This window comes from Guillardia theta, assembly GCF_000315625.1.
Source record: "Guillardia theta CCMP2712 unplaced genomic scaffold GUITHscaffold_53, whole genome shotgun sequence".
NCBI classification, from domain to species: Eukaryota; class Cryptophyceae; order Pyrenomonadales; family Geminigeraceae; genus Guillardia; species Guillardia theta.
This window is the reverse complement of record NW_005434621.1, coordinates 529,399-543,792: the sequence shown is the minus strand read 5'-3', so window position 1 is coordinate 543,792 and position 14,394 is coordinate 529,399. Positions and strand designations below refer to the sequence as shown.

Genomic DNA, 14,394 nt, shown 5'->3' with positions numbered 1-14,394 from the left:
GGTGGAGGAGGAGGAGGTACCAAGTCCAACAGGGAGGACGAAGGAGAACCACTCCACGAACATGTAAGCCGGAATTGCTACAATGGGCTGAGGCAAACTCGAGAAGACTACGATGCTGTCAGTACTCCTCCTCCCCTTCCCCGTCCTCCTCCCTCCCTCCCTCCCATTCCTCTTGAGCCCCAGCCTCCTCCCTCTCTCCCCCTACCTGCCCATGCTGCTGCCCGCCACTTGCTTTCCCCCCTTGGAATTGCCACCAGAGCCACCTGCATCAGACGTGTCAAATCCTGCTGCTGCTGCTGCTGCTGCTGCTGCTGCTGCTGCTGCTGCTGCTGCTGCTGCTGCTGCTGCTGCTGCTGCTGCTGCTCAAATTGAGCGAACCCCGGTTGCCAATCCCTCCTCCTCCTGCTTCCATGGCTCATCCTCGCTCCCTCACCGCAAGGCCTTCGGGGATGTTGTGCAGCGCGATCGCCCACGTGGTCACCATACCCTGACGAAGAGAGAGAGGAGCGAATCAGGAGCTAGAAGAAGGGGAAGAATGAAGAGGAACGAAATGGGAGCATTGGAGAATGATGATGATGATGATGTTGATGATGATGATGATGATGATGATGATGATGATGATGATGATATGTGGTGGTGATGATGATACATCAGCAAGTACCTGACGGCTCCCATTACTCCCCCCGTAGCTCACGCCAACCCCCAAACCCTCCGAGAAGGAATGAAGTGTCATGATCCCCATCACCTGCTCCCCTGTCATGCCCTCCTCGCTCATCCTCCCTGTCCTCGTTTCCTCCTCCTCTCTCTTCGTTCTTCCTCCCTTCCTTGCCTGCCTGCCTGCCTCTTCTGTGTTGCCTCTTCCTTTGATCCTCCTCGTCCTCTTCGCTTCTCTTCCTCACCATCATCGCTTTCTTCGCGTCCATCCCTTGAAGTTGACCCATAGAGATCTCGTGCCCGTCCACCGCTGCCGCTTCATCAGGCAAGGAGGATGATGGGCAACAGAGAAAGGAAGGAAGGGAGGGAGGGAGGGGAGGGAGGGGAGGGAGGGGAGGGAGGGAGTAGAAACCTTTCTGAGAAGCGACGATAAAGATTAGTCCGAGGAGGAGGCCGACGATCAGTCGCGGGAGATTGCTTGCCGCATGCGATCCATCCAGACCCTCGTAGATCAGCCCAAAGCTGCATGCTCATGAGCCGGAGCAGGGGAGAGGAGGAGAGAGGAAGAGGATCAGTAGTAGTAGGAAGAGAGGTTGAAAGAGGAGGAGAGAGGAGCGAGGAAGAAAGAAAGGAAGGATCTCTGAAACAGGAGGAGGAGAGGTCACCTTGCTGCCAGCATCACTCCGGACGCAAGTGCGTTGGCGATTCCTTTAGGTGAGAAGAATGAGAAGCCAGAGAAGGAGAAGAGGAAAGAAAGGACAAGGAGAAGCAGAGGAGGGGGAGGAGCAAGGAGAGGGGAGAGAAGGAGAGAGAAGGGGAGGGAGGGAAGGGGAGGGGAGGGAGGAAGGGAAGGGAAGGGGAGGGAAGGGGAGGGGAGGGGAGGGAAGGTGAATTACCAAGCCATCGACGATCGATGGAGCGAACGAAGAAGAAGGGAAGTGCGCCTGGAGGGAAGTGAACCTCTAGAGCCGATGAAGAAGACGAGACTTGGACGGGTAAGAAAGGAGGGAGGAGGGGGAGGGAAGGAGTGGGATGGAGAATAGGGGAGGAGGGAGGAAGGAGGAGGGGAGGGGATGATAGCAGAAATGAAGTCTCACCGAAGCCACTTGCTATCGCCATCAGTATGGTATTCACACTAACCCACCAGATAGAAGTCTTGCCGCTGCTCTCCTCTCCCCTCCTCTCCCCGTCGTTGCGCGTCGGCGCCTGGTCCATCCGATCCTCGAAGACGTCTAGCATGTCTCCGTCCTCCTCCTCCAATGGAAACAGCGCCTTGTGCGTTCGCAGCAGCTCCAGGTTCTTGTGGTACTGCTGCACCACCTCTCCCTCACTCCCGAGCGGCACCCCGGAGCAGGTAGCGGCTATGAGTATGCATGCTCCAGCAAGCAGCCACGCGCCATGCGAGGGAGGAAAGGGCCGTAGCCTTGCCATCCCCCAAGGTCACAAGAGCAGATCCTCCCAGCGTGCTGTTACCGCAACATCCTGACTCACAGTCAGAGAGGAGAGTCGGATGCAGAGGGAGGGAGGAGCAGCAGCGAAAGTATGGTGCTCGTTGAAGACGAGAGAGGAGGAGAGCGAGAGTGGTGAATCAAGAAGTTTCGACGAGGTGTATATGGAATATTGTGCCAGGAAGGGGAGCAGAGGAGGAAGCAGAGGAGGAAGCAAAGGAGGCAGCAGAGGAGGCAGCAGAGGAGGCAGCAGAGGAGAAGCAGAGGAGAAGCAGGATCAGGGGGAGGAGGAGGAGGTTCGCCATGATTGCATCATCACCATGATGACAGGAGGAAAAGGATATTCGTCAGAAACCAAATTGGATTTTTTTCTTGCAATATTTGAACATTACTCTCAGAATTTCAACATTATTTTCATCATTATTTTCAAATATACACCTTCAACAACGATACCAAGGTTTCAAATATTAAATCAAAACCCAAAATTTCCAAATTTTATTTTCAAATTGACATTGAGTAAACTATCTGTCTAGACGTCCATGGTATTTTCAAGCTCCCATGCCGTCATGGAGCGCGAGTACTCCTGCCACTGACGAGCAGACGTCATGGCGAGGAAAGAGGAGCGAGGAACGAGACAGGGAAGAAGAGAAGGCATCACCTGCTCCATCCTCAGCTTGATGTACCCTCGGCAAAGTTCCTTTCCCATATCCGATTGCAAAGTCTCGTTCTGTTCCAAGTTCCTTCGAAATCAACGTCATGAGTCCAAGGACGATCAAGTTTTGTCAGAAATCGATTCAAAACACCTCAGTGCATCCAGCAGGTTCAACGGGAGCTGCCGCATCTTCTTCTGCTCTTGCACATTGTCGTACACGTTGGACATGCTGGGTGACCTGGGTCGATCCTTTGTCGCATCCCCCGCGCACCTGGAGGGGGGAGGGGGAGGGGGTCAGCATCGAGCCACAAAGAAGCACAAAGAGCACAGACCAGCAAGCAGCAGGGCAGCTGGCATGAGGTAGGGGTTCGAGCTCGAGTCTGGGAGTCGAACTTCGAGCCGGGGAGCGTCGGGGACTCGGATCATGTGAGTGCGGTTGTTGCCCGTCCAGGAGATGGAGCTCGGAGACCAGGAGGAGCCCGAGGAGGGAGGAGGAGCGTTGATTCTCTTGAAGGAGTTGATGGTAGGGTTGGTGAAGCAGCAGATGTCTTGAGCCGTCTCAAGCAGACCTCCGCAGAAGTGCAGGCCAATCTCACTGAGCCCCAGGACACCTCCGTTGCTTCCTCGAGCTTTGAAGGCATTGCTCCCGTCCTCCTCGTGCATCGTGATGTGCACGTGAGCCGAGTTGCCCGTTAGGTTCGTGAAGGGCTTGGGCATGAAGGTGACCCTCATACCGTGCTTCTTCGCTACCTCCTTTGCCATCCACTTGAAGAAAGCGTGCCTGTCCGCCGTTACCAGGGCATCGTCGTACTCCCAGTTGATCTCAAACTGCCCGATCGAGTCCTCGTGATCCGCCTGATAAGGATTCCACCCGAGACTCTCCATGTACTGCTGCATGTCGACGATGAAGTCTTTCTGCTGCATGAGAGGCTCGATGGAGTAGCAGGGCTTCTTGCTCCTGTCCGAGGCATCCGCAAGCTTCCTCGGGTCGTCAGGGGAGAGCAGATGAAATTCGAGCTCCACACCGGTCTTCATGGTGAGTTTCGTCTCTTCCTTCACCCTCTTCATCGATCTCTTTAGCGCCAGTCTCGGACATTGTTCCAGCGGCTCCTCCTTCATGAAGAGATCGCACGCGACCCACGCTATCTTGTGGTTCCACGGCAGCACGATGAGCGAGCTCGGGTCAGGAATCGCCAGGACGTCACCACTCGAGGGAGGATAGTCGAGATGGGCAGCATGCCCAGCGAAGCCTGCCCCAGACTTGCTCATGGCGTCGGCCTTGGAAACCGGAACAAGCTTGCTCCTCATCACACCAAACAGGTCGGTCCATGAGAAGAGAACAGATTGTACCCCCGTCTTCTTGACAGCGTCCCCGAAGCTTTCCTTCCCTCCCGTTGTTGATAAAGACCTTGACTGAATGCATCGCCTCCGGACAGGGGCTGCTGTCTCTGAGCTGCACCCCTGTGAGGATCGGCAAGGGATCCTAGGAGGAAACAATGGACGGGCATACAGATGGGCCATGGAAGGTCGAGGAAGGGACATGGCAGACAGGAGCAGCGTCATTCAGCGATCATCTGCCCGCATGTTCGCCTGACATGTGCAGATCCTTAACAAGGGGGCGGGGGCGGAGCTTCAGCTACGATTTCGTGTCTTTTCCTGGCATCTAAAATGGGGGGTAGGGGTTGAAGAATATCAGATCAATGGAGGGGTAATATAATTATATAAGAGGGGGTAGGGGTAGTCGAATTCGAGGTGGTGGTGGATCGCAGTGAAACATCGTGTGATTGAACCGACGGGATCTTGTGACTCTTCAGAAACTCAAATTAAAACTAATGTTTTAAGAAGAAACGAAACGACTCGTTTTTGAAGAGCAGCGTCCGAGTCTCAGAGCAAAGGGAAGGGGAAGGAAGGGGAAGAGGTGGAGGAGTAGAGGGGGAGGAGGAGGAGGAGGAGGAGGAGGAGGAAGGGAGAGATGAAGGAAGAGACAGTCAGGTATTGTCAGCGTAGGCAGTAAGACAAGAGTTGAGAGTATGGCTCTCATGCACATGACACTTTTCAGCACAGAGTTCTTCGTGAGCTAACATAATTCCCTGCAGTGATCCATAGGAATGGTCCTGGCAAGACCCTTTCTCGTCTCTTTCCTCGCCCTCTCATGCCACGGCTTCACTCCCATCTACTCTCCCACCCCCACGAGGAAGCTCCCCTCAACTCACCTTGCTCGATGGAGGGGAGGCATGTGTTCTGCCCGACGGGGGTGTATCCCCAGGATGTCAGTCTCGTTGGATTCATCTCAGTTTGACAAGGGAGATGCAAATCCCATCGACTCCATCGAGGTGATGACGATGCTGCACCTCTCTCTCCTCTCCCCTTCCTCCCCTTCCCTTCCCTCCTACCTCTGCCCCTTCATCGCTAGCCCCTGATGATTGTGTTTCCTTGCCGCTCTTGGGGTTGTTCGCTGCTCCTCTCCAGACTCTCGACAAGCTGGTTCCCAGGTTGAGCTGCTCTTCTCCTGTTGAGAATCCTCTTGACTTTGCAGCAGAACGAAGATCACTGAGCTCGTGAAGCAAACCTCCGACAGACAAGGGCTCCTCCAGGTCCTTCTTCTTCTTCTTCCTTCCCCTCCTGCCTCCTCCCTCTTGCCTCCTCCCTCTTCCCTCCTCCCTCCTCCCTCCTCCCTCCTCCCTCCTCCCTCCTCTCATTTCTTCTTATGAGTATCTTGTCAGGTCGCCTGGCATGTAGCATGTTACGCCGTGTGCGCGGGCGTGACGGCAGCAGGGGACGTGCTGGGCATGGCGAGTCTCAAGTTGATAGGGATAGTGAGCATGGCGTTCGTTTGCTCATTCATCTTCATGGCTCTCCATGGTTGACCACCTCCTGCTCCTGCTCCTGCTCCTGCTCCTGCTCCTGCTCCTGATCCTGCTCCTGCTCCCGCTCCCGCTCCCGCTCCCGCTCCTGCTCCTGCTCCTGCTCCTGCTCTCTTTCTCCTCTTTTCCTCCAGAAAGCTCGCGCTCAACCCTCTCCCTGTCTCACGGCTCAAGGCTTTGTCTTTGTTTCCTGCTCAACCTGCGGCAGAGACCGTCCATCGTTCCGCCTTCCGTTCCCGCCTCCTCAACGACTGCGTCATGCACATCGCGGGCTTTCTCTGCCTCCGACCGGTTCGGAGCGTCACCTGCTCCCTTCTCACTTCACTCCCATCCCTCAGCCTCCTCCGCACCTTCTCCTCCCATCGTTGTCTTCCTTGCATCCTCTCTTTCACTCCCTTCCATTCGTTGTCTCCCGCTCTTCGATTCCCCTCTCCCTCTCCCTCTCCCTCTCCCTCTCCCTCTCCCGCTCCCTCTCCCTCTCCCGCTCCCTCTCCCTCTCCCTCTCCCTCTCCCTCCCCCTCTCCCTCTCCCTCTCCCTCTCCCTCTCCCTCCTCTCCCTCTCCCTCTCCCTCTCTCTTCACCTAACTCTCCTTCAGGCACTTCACTACTTCTACTACCACTGGGCCCACCACAAGTTCACAGGTCCAAGTGCTGGAGGTCAGCTGGGACTGACTTGATGAGGAAGGGAACGTGGAGAAAGACAGCGAGCTACAGCCGTCAGCGCTTGATATGGATGTTTCCACAGTAAGCACAGACGCCTCCTCTTCTTCCTCTTCCTCCTCTTCCTCCTCTTCCTCCTCTTCCTCCTCTTCGTCGTCCTTCTCTTCCTCTTCCTCTTCCTCCTTCTCGTATTTAACCCCCCCCCCCCCTGCATCCGGATCTTATCCTGCTCCTGCTCCTGCTCCTGCTCCTGCTCCTGCTCCTGCTCCTGCTCCTGCTCCTGCTCCTTCTCTCCCCTTGCCTTGTCATTTTGTTCTGCACCCGCTCTTCCTTGCTCCTCTCTTTGTCTTCTCCTTCCTCCCCCTTGCTGTCGCCATCCCTCCCTCTTCATCCTCCTCTTGTTCACTTCTGAGGATCTCCTCCTCCTCAGTGGCCCGGGTACGTGCTCTACATCTCCGGGCTTCCATTCTGGTTCGACGCTTCCTCCACCACCATCATGCATGCGCTGGGAAAGAAGCAGGCGCACGAGCACTACCTCGCCAACCCCAAGTGAGCTCCTCTCCTCCGTCCTCCCTTCCTCCTTCCCTGCTTCGCCCTCCTTCCCCTCCTCTTCCCTCCCCTAATCCTCCTCCTCCTCCTTCTCCTTTCCCCACCTCTCATCCTCCTCTCGTCCTCTCCTCCTCTCGTCCTATCCTCCTCTTGTCTTTCCCCCTCCCCCTTCCCCCCTCTTCTTTCTCCCTCCTCCTCCCGTCATCTTCGCTTCCTTCCTCCCTCTGTCTTAGCTCTCCTGTCCAGAGCTCTCCAGCAGGTAGCGAACGAGGCGAGGGTCTACCTTCTCCTCTACATGCTCGCGGTGGCGGTAGGGCTTTCGTTCCCTGCTATCGGACAAGGTCACCCTCCCATCTCCCTTCCTGCCCCTGCCCCTCCTGCTTCTCCTCCTCCTCCTCCTCCTCATCCTCCTCCTGCCCCTGCCCCTGCCCCTGCTCCTGCTCCTGCTCATGATCGTCTTCCCTTTTTCCTTGCTCTTACACCTACGACATCTTCTCTCCTTCTCTCTGCTCATATTTCTCTTCTCCTCCAGCTCTCGTCACTTTCTGGGTTCTTCCCTCTCTCCTCGGACAGGTTGGGCTCGCCGACGCATTTCCCTCTCCTCACAGCCATGCAGCCCTTTCTTCGCTTCTACCTCTTTGCTGAACACAGGCAAGCTCCTCTGTGCCTTTCCCTCCTCTCCCCTGTCCTCCTCCTCCTCCTCCTCTCTTCACTTCCTCCCTATCTTACTCCACCCTCCTCCTCTTCGTTACACTTCCTTCCTATCCTCCTCCCCCCTCCTCCTCCTCCTTACGCTTCATCTCACGTCCGCACTAGAGGATGCCACCAAAACCCCAACGTACTGGAGAACACTCGGACCATGTCCACCAACTGGTCTGAGAGGAGGGAGGAGCGAGAGGAGGGAGGAGCGAGACGAGGAAGGAGGAAGGATGGGATAGGGAGGTGTAGGAGCGGATCGAGAGAGGGAATGATAGGGAGGAGGGAGAGGAGAAGAAGAAAGAAGATTGAATTTCTCCCTCAGGTTTTACAGGAAGATGGCATGGCAAATGCCTTATCACTTTGAGCACCATGGTAGAACCTCTCCCTCCCTCCCTCCCTCCCTCCCTCCCTCCCTCCCTCCCTCCCTCCCTCCCTCCCTCCTTCTCTTTCTTCCTCACTCATCACGTTTGTTCAGCATGGCCGTACGTTCCCTTCCACAAGCTCAAGGATGCGAACAAACTCATTCAGGTCCTTCCCGTTCTTTGAATGGCTACCTGCTGCTGCTGCTGCTGCTGCTTCTCGTCCTCCTCCTCCTCCTCTCCCTCCTCGCTTGCACTCGTGATAGTCTTGCAGGAAGCTGGTGGCCTCAAAGACTCTGCATGTAAGAAGAAGAAGAGGAACAGGGAAGCGAGAGCAGGAGCAGTAGGAGTTGTAGCAGCAGGGGCAGGGGCAGGAGCAGCTGGAGTTGGGGCAGGGGCAGGGGCAGGGGCAGGGGCAGGGGCAGGGGCAGGGGCAGGGGCAGGGGCAGGGGCATGGGATGGGGCAGGGGCAGGGGCAGGAGCAGGGGCATGGGGGATTGGTGGGTTTGATCGTTGTCATCAGGTGCTCCCAGCGGAAGCAAGGGTTATGTCTTCCTCAACTTCCAGTTCCTCTCAAGGTGAAATGTCCTTCTGCTTCCTGCTGCTGCTGCTGCTGCTGCTGCTGCTGCTGCTGCTGCTGCTGCTCATCGTCCTCGTCCTCGTCCTCGTCCTTCCCTAACTGGACTCCTTCAGTCTGCTTCCTCGGAGTGGGGAACGAGGGCCTTCCGGTGCTGCGTGAGGAGGAGCAGGAAGACAAAATAAAAGACGGCGGGGACCGAACATTAGAGCGCGATGTTTCATGGAATGTAACCGGTCCTCCCTTCCCTTTTCTTCCTGTCCTGCCCCTTTCGCTCCCCTTCTCATCCCTCCTCAACGCCTCGAGCTCCTCCCCCTCCTCCTCCTCCCCCTCCTCCTTTCCTCCTCCTCCTATCTCCCTCTCACGTCTCCAGCATTTCCTTCACTTGTTTGGTGATCCACTTGTCCTGCTCCTCCTGTCCCCGCCGATGAGGATCCCCAGCTGCCTTCAAGGTCAGCCCCAGCAGCAGCAAGTGAAGCGTCGGCAGGAGGGGCAGGGGCAGGGGCAGGAGCAGGAGCAGGAGCAGGAGCAGGAGCAGGAGCAGGAGCAGGAGCAGGAGCAGGAGATCGTAGTGGCACCTCGATGACCCCAGCTGAATGGCATCACCCTCAGCTCCGCCTTGTCGACGAGCTCGACCTGAAAGTTTGATCCACGTCAGCCTACACAAGCGTCCTCCTCCTCTCCCTCTCCCTCTCCCTCTCCCTCTCCCTCTCCCTCTCCCTCTCCCTCTCCCTCTCCCTCTCCCTCTCCCTCGTCCTCGTCCTCGTCCTCGTCCATATCCTCGTCCTCCACTCTCTCCAACTCCTTCTTTCTCGGGCTTCTAGTTTTCTCAGCTTCCACTCTCAGATTAGTTTCTCACCTCATGGGCGGCGTCTTCGACAGTGAAATATCTGCAACCATAGAAGTCACTCGCATTAAGATGCCCCCATCCTCTTCCTCGCCATCACCATCATCTTCCTTCCCTCCTCCTCCTCCTCCTCCTCCTCCTCCTCCTCATCATCATCATCATCATCATCATCATCATCATCATCATCATGCTCTTCCTCGCTCCTCGCTCCCTCCCTCGCTCCCTCCCTCGCTCTACCTGTCAGTTTCGCATGGCATGTAGCAGACGCGTGCCTGAATCGCTTTAAAAGCTTTTCTCCTGTCGCCTGTAGATCAAGTTAGAGTTAAGCATCCAAGAGAAGTAAGGGGAAGCACGAGAAGAGGAGGAATCGAGAAGTGAAAGAAAGAGGAATGGAGGAGAGGAGGAGAAGGAGCACGGAAAGGGATCGAGAAGGCAACCAGGAGAGTGGAGGAGGAAGGGGAAGAGAACATTTAAGAACGAGAACAAGACAGGATGAGGGAGCGAAAGAGAGAGCAGGGGAAGGGAGGAAAGGAAGCAGGAGGGAACGAGAAGACAGGTAGGAAGGAACGAGGAGAGAGGAGCGGAGGAACATATCTACTCAGTACCTAGGAACATGTCATTGTTTCCGATGTCTCCCGTGTACCAAGTGTGCAACATGGCCAGCAGGTCGTGAGGTTCGCACCCTTGAAAACCCTCAACATATCCCTCCAAAAATCGTCAGCTCCATCCTCATCCTCCTGCTCCTCCCCACCTCTCCTGCTCCTGCTCCTGCTGCTGCTGCTGCTGCTGCTGCTGCTGCTGCTCCTGCTCCTGCTGCTGCTCCTGCTCCTGCTCCTGCTCCTGCTCCTGCTCCTCCCCACCTCTCCTGCTCCTGCTCCTGCTCCTTCTCAGCACTTCTCTTCTTACCCTCTCAACGAAGTCCTCCAGGCTCCTGAAGTCTCCGACAGACGGCGACGCAAACTCCTTGTTCCTACCAGCTTCCTCATCTTCCCACTCCGTCGTCTCCTCCTTTCACGGTCCCTTCCCCTTCCCACCCTCCTCTTACCTGTAGAAACTTGGGCTCAGTCCCCATCCTGCATAGATGGAACCGAAGGCTCTCAGCCCTCGTACAGGCTTACAAGTGAACATCTATCCAAACACGTCAGCCTCCTCCACTGTATCCACCCTCCCAACCCCCCCTCCTCGTCCTCGTCCTCGTCCTCGTCCTCGTCCTCGTCCTCGTCCTCGTCTTCCTCACAATCTTCACCTCCTTGTCTCTCCCCAACTCCTCCCGACTCTACCGACTCTCCTCGCGAATCGAAATCTCCTCCTCCTCCCTCTCCCTCCCTCACCTTCTTCTCCTCATCCCACGCTCCATCAGCACAAAGACCCTCCCGCAGGGAGGACAGGAACACCTTGTTGTAGTCTGACGTGCAGGCCACCCCACACACCGCCGCCACTCGCTCAACGTCGGAGGGGAAGAGAGAAGCGAAGTGGAGAGCCGCCATGGCTCCCATCGAGTATCCGAAGATCATCGCGAGGGGACAAGACAGTTTCAGCTCCTCCTTGATCAGCCTTCTCATCAACTTCACGTTGTCGTACATGCTCGGCCATGCCCAGTCCTCGTTCCAAGTCAGCGAACGGATCGCTTCCTCGCGGGTACCTCGAGGGTCGGCGCCGGTCGCAGGGAGGAGGAGGAGGAGGGAGAGGAGGAGACACCATTACCGAGGAGGTTGCATACGATCACGCAGTGCTGGCTGGTGTCGAGGGTGAACTTTCCGCCCTCCCCGATCCTGTACCGCAAGTCCGAGTGGGAGGCGCCGAAGGAGGTCGGGTGAAGGATGACGTTGGACTTGTCCTCGTTCATCTCCCCGTGCACCTCGTACACCAGCTCGACCCCAGCCAGCATCCTCCCTGACTGCATCAAGACGTCTCCTGCAGCTGGCGCTCAGCCCCTCCTCCCCTGACGCTCCTCTACCTGCATAGAACGTCCTCAAGCTGCCGCCTGCCTCGCTCATGGACGCCATGGCAAGAGGAGAGGAGGAGGACCTGCAAGCACATGACCTGGGGAGGAGGAGAGTAGGAGAGAAGCAAGCGGCATGGGAGGGAAGTGCGAGGAAGGCGAGGAAGAGTAGTAGCATGGAGGAAGGGGGGGGGAGGGGCAGAGGGAGACTGCGGTGGAGGTGTGGAGGGGAGGGGGTAAGGGGACGGAGAGATAGAAGGGGAAGGGGAGAAGGGAAGGGAAGTGGAGGAGGAGGTAGAGGAGGAGGAGGATGTAGCGGGTGCGGGTGCGGCAGAAGGGAGGGCAAAAAGTTTCGAAGAGGACGGAGTAAAAAAAGAATACAAACTCTTTATATGTCCCGTCTCATCGATCGACCCTCTCACGAACCCCTCCGCACCTCGGTCATCCCTTTTGTGTCCTTGCCCCTCTGCCCTCGTACACCTCCTGCTCGCTCCCTCCCCCTCCCTCCCCCTCCCTCCCCATCTTCCTCCTGCTCCTTCTACCACTCTCATCCCCATCCCATACATTTATCTCCCCCTCTTCCTCTCTCTCCCTCCTTCTCTCCCTTTCCTCTTACCATTTACCATCCCGCCCCCTTCTTCCTATCTCCCCTTCCCCGCCCTCCTACCCTTCCCTTCGTCCAGCTCTCCCCTTCCTTGCTCGAGTCATACGTGCTATGAGGGCGATATGGAGCGAGAGCAACTTTCTTTTCGTTTCGTTTCTACGATCACTGGAGCTCCTCCTCCTCTCTCCTCACGCCTCCGTTGGCAGATCTTTCTTCGTGACCCAGTAGGAAAACCTGCACAAGGCCGTCAGCATCAGTCGGGGAGCCTGAGCTGCCTCGCACCCTCCATCCTGGTTGACGATGTTAGTGTACCCAACCTCGCACAGCCAGGAAGCAGCTTCGGCGCTCCGAATCCCTCGTTGGCAACCCACAACGATCTTGGAGTTCTTGTCCGGAAACTTTTGCTGCAAGCATGGTCGGCAGGGGCGAGAGCAGCTGCTGGGCTTACCAGCATCCTCTTGAGGAAGTCCTCGCGTACAGGCAGCCGCCCCTGCGGGGTATCGAGGAAGGCAGGGACGTTTACAGCTCCCTGCTCTCACATTCAGCAACGGGACTCGATGGCGTCAACCTGCCTTGACTCGGCCATTGTCGTACTCCTGCTCCGTGCGGCAGTCAACGAACCTGAGCTCGAGTAAGATGCAGAGGAAGGGGGGGAGGAAAGACAACGTGACGTCGGGCGACTTTGTCATCAGATCCCAGATGTCTTCGGGCGAGCGAGTGACGAACGACTTGGAGCGCATGCGCCGGGCCTGCAGCTCCTTCTCGATCACGTCCTGCAGCTCTCCTGCCTCCGCCATGTCGCGGCAAATGTCTGCTCCTCCGATGAACTCCGATCCAACGTACAGCTGAAGTGTACTCAGCTGCTCAGCTCCTCTCCGCGCTTCCTCCTCCTCCTCCTCCTCCTCCTCCTCCTCCTCCTCCTCCTCCTCCAACCTGCGGAATCGTCGGCCATTCCGAGAAGACTTTGATCGCCTCCCTCAAGCCCGGGTTCCGTTCCTCATCCAGACAGTCGATACACTCGTAGTCCACCTGCCTGACACGTCATTGCCCAGCTCGATCCGAACTCGACGAGACGACCTGCAGCTGATCCAGGAGGGCGACAGTTGCGTCGGAGAAGCCGCACTGCGGGGCCTGGTGGTTGATTAGAGCTGTGAAGGCCGAGTGGAAGGAGAGAGAAGAAGAGACTTTGAGTTTGAGAGAGAAGAAGAGACTTTGAGTTGAGAGCAACTCAGAGCAAGGAATGACAACGGACAACAGAGCATGATGATAATGGTAACAATCAAGATGATAAGGTTCGGATGCTGCAGGGACAGAAAGGCAAGTCGTTCGAACCTGTCTAGTTCCCTTCATGAACAACACGATCGGGTAACGATCGATTATGCTCCTGATCTGAGCTGGCGCCTGATCTTCCGTGCTTCCAGCCTCAAACTGCAGCCTCGCTCAGCAACGTTCCCGCCTGGCTCTTCTCCCTCACCTCGACGTTGGGCTTCTGCCTTCGCACCTCAGCCGCCTTCTTTCGCCAGATCTCAACCTTACGCGAGAGTCAGCCCCCGCTCACTTCCCCCCCTGCCTCACCTCTCGCGTGTTCCCTGGCGGAGCTGCCCCGTAAGCATCGATGTGGCTTGAGATCCAGCTCGTCGCTGCCCCCTCCATGTCCTCCTTGGTCGGGTTGTCCCTGGTCACCAGCCGCCGTCAGCTTCCTCGGAGGAGGCTGTCGAGCGCGTACCAGGTGACCACCTTGACAGAGCTGAACTCTGAGCTGGAGAGCATCTGAAGATGATTCTGAATGCTGTTGTACACCTGTATCTCAATGAGCATGACAGGAAAGGTTGTCCCACGTCGCAGCACCAGTCGGGACATTGCCACATACTGCAGCTCATCGTTCCTATCAGAACAAAGGAGGTGAGAGACGACCTGGGACGGCAAGCACATGAGGCATACTTGTTGAAACATGCGTACGATCCCTGCTTCTTCCAACCCTCCGGGAGAGGAAGGAGCGAACCTAACGCCACTCTCACATTTCTCCTGCTCACGTGTCCAGGGGTTGATCACCATCTTCTTTGTAGAGGTGGAACGGCTCGATGTCTGACAGCGGTGTTGCTTCTCCGCTGCTCTTGAGGGCCGTGAGACCAGGGGCTGAGCGCCTGCATCAGAGTCATCACAAGGTGGCCGCAGATCCAGGATCCTGCCCGACCTGCCCTTCGAGCGGGACGCAAGCGAGGCAGGAGCCTTGAAGTGCCTAGGATGGTGCAGGCTGAGAGGAGGAGGGAGGAGGAAGGAGGACTGAAAGCTGCTCGGAGCGAGAGGGCTGGGAGGAGGGAGGAGGAGCGACACGCGCATGAGCTGCCATGCCAGCACCATCTTTGCGCCTGGCCTTGAGTCCCCCCGCTGGTCAGCAGGCGAGTCAGCCTCAGAGTCAGCGAGGTAAGCGAGGGTTGAGCGGGGATGAGGGTGAGTGGATGAGGGGGATGATATGACATGCGCGGGGAAGCGGGGCATCGAGCAGTTGTCAAACTCGCGTCATGGCACTGGCAGTTGA

General features: G+C 57.1%; 6 protein-coding genes across 6 annotated transcripts; 1 reads left to right on the top strand and 5 right to left on the bottom strand.

Annotated features, from left to right (window-relative positions):
• Positions 1-415: 415 nt before the first annotated feature.
• On the bottom strand, positions 416-2,441 carry GUITHDRAFT_164176 (hypothetical protein; the record flags this gene model as incomplete). The annotated part of the gene is made up of 7 exons (XM_005829352.1): positions 2,422-2,441; positions 1,752-2,136; positions 1,320-1,362; positions 1,067-1,176; positions 900-964; positions 662-745; positions 416-487 (listed from the first exon to the last, which is right to left on the bottom strand). Exons 2-7 carry the CDS (start codon positions 2,083-2,085, stop codon positions 416-418), a joined length of 708 nt encoding a protein of 235 aa, XP_005829409.1. The 5' UTR covers positions 2,086-2,136; positions 2,422-2,441.
• Positions 2,442-2,631: 190 nt separating this feature from the next.
• Positions 2,632-4,317, bottom strand: GUITHDRAFT_158145 (hypothetical protein; the record flags this gene model as incomplete). Its single annotated transcript, XM_005829351.1, has 5 exons — positions 2,632-2,691; positions 2,761-2,842; positions 2,906-2,983; positions 3,083-4,132; positions 4,295-4,317. 5 exons carry the CDS (start codon positions 4,315-4,317, stop codon positions 2,632-2,634), a joined length of 1,293 nt encoding a protein of 430 aa, XP_005829408.1.
• A 545-nt stretch (positions 4,318-4,862) lies between these two features.
• On the top strand, positions 4,863-8,467 carry GUITHDRAFT_141355 (hypothetical protein; the record flags this gene model as incomplete). The annotated part of the gene is made up of 11 exons (XM_005829350.1): positions 4,863-5,087; positions 5,224-5,246; positions 5,294-5,348; positions 5,478-5,570; positions 6,215-6,275; positions 6,304-6,362; positions 6,709-6,827; positions 7,849-7,898; positions 8,002-8,054; positions 8,160-8,385; positions 8,409-8,467. 11 exons carry the CDS (start codon positions 4,863-4,865, stop codon positions 8,465-8,467), a joined length of 1,023 nt encoding a protein of 340 aa, XP_005829407.1.
• A 356-nt stretch (positions 8,468-8,823) lies between these two features.
• Positions 8,824-11,315, bottom strand: GUITHDRAFT_141354 (hypothetical protein; the record flags this gene model as incomplete). The annotated part of the gene is made up of 10 exons (XM_005829349.1): positions 8,824-8,903; positions 9,041-9,098; positions 9,322-9,352; positions 9,547-9,613; positions 9,915-10,014; positions 10,216-10,279; positions 10,355-10,437; positions 10,641-10,910; positions 10,952-11,223; positions 11,267-11,315. 10 exons carry the CDS (start codon positions 11,313-11,315, stop codon positions 8,824-8,826), a joined length of 1,074 nt encoding a protein of 357 aa, XP_005829406.1.
• A 728-nt stretch (positions 11,316-12,043) lies between these two features.
• On the bottom strand, positions 12,044-12,384 carry GUITHDRAFT_73969 (hypothetical protein; the record flags this gene model as incomplete). The annotated part of the gene is made up of 2 exons (XM_005829348.1): positions 12,044-12,259; positions 12,304-12,384. Coding segments are annotated over 2 exons (297 nt in total), but the record flags the coding sequence as incomplete, so codon positions are not given.
• Positions 12,385-12,613: 229 nt separating this feature from the next.
• Positions 12,614-13,268, bottom strand: GUITHDRAFT_49558 (hypothetical protein; the record flags this gene model as incomplete). Its single annotated transcript, XM_005829347.1, has 4 exons — positions 12,614-12,700; positions 12,789-12,884; positions 12,933-12,986; positions 13,188-13,268. Coding segments are annotated over 4 exons (318 nt in total), but the record flags the coding sequence as incomplete, so codon positions are not given.
• Positions 13,269-14,394: the final 1,126 nt, after the last annotated feature.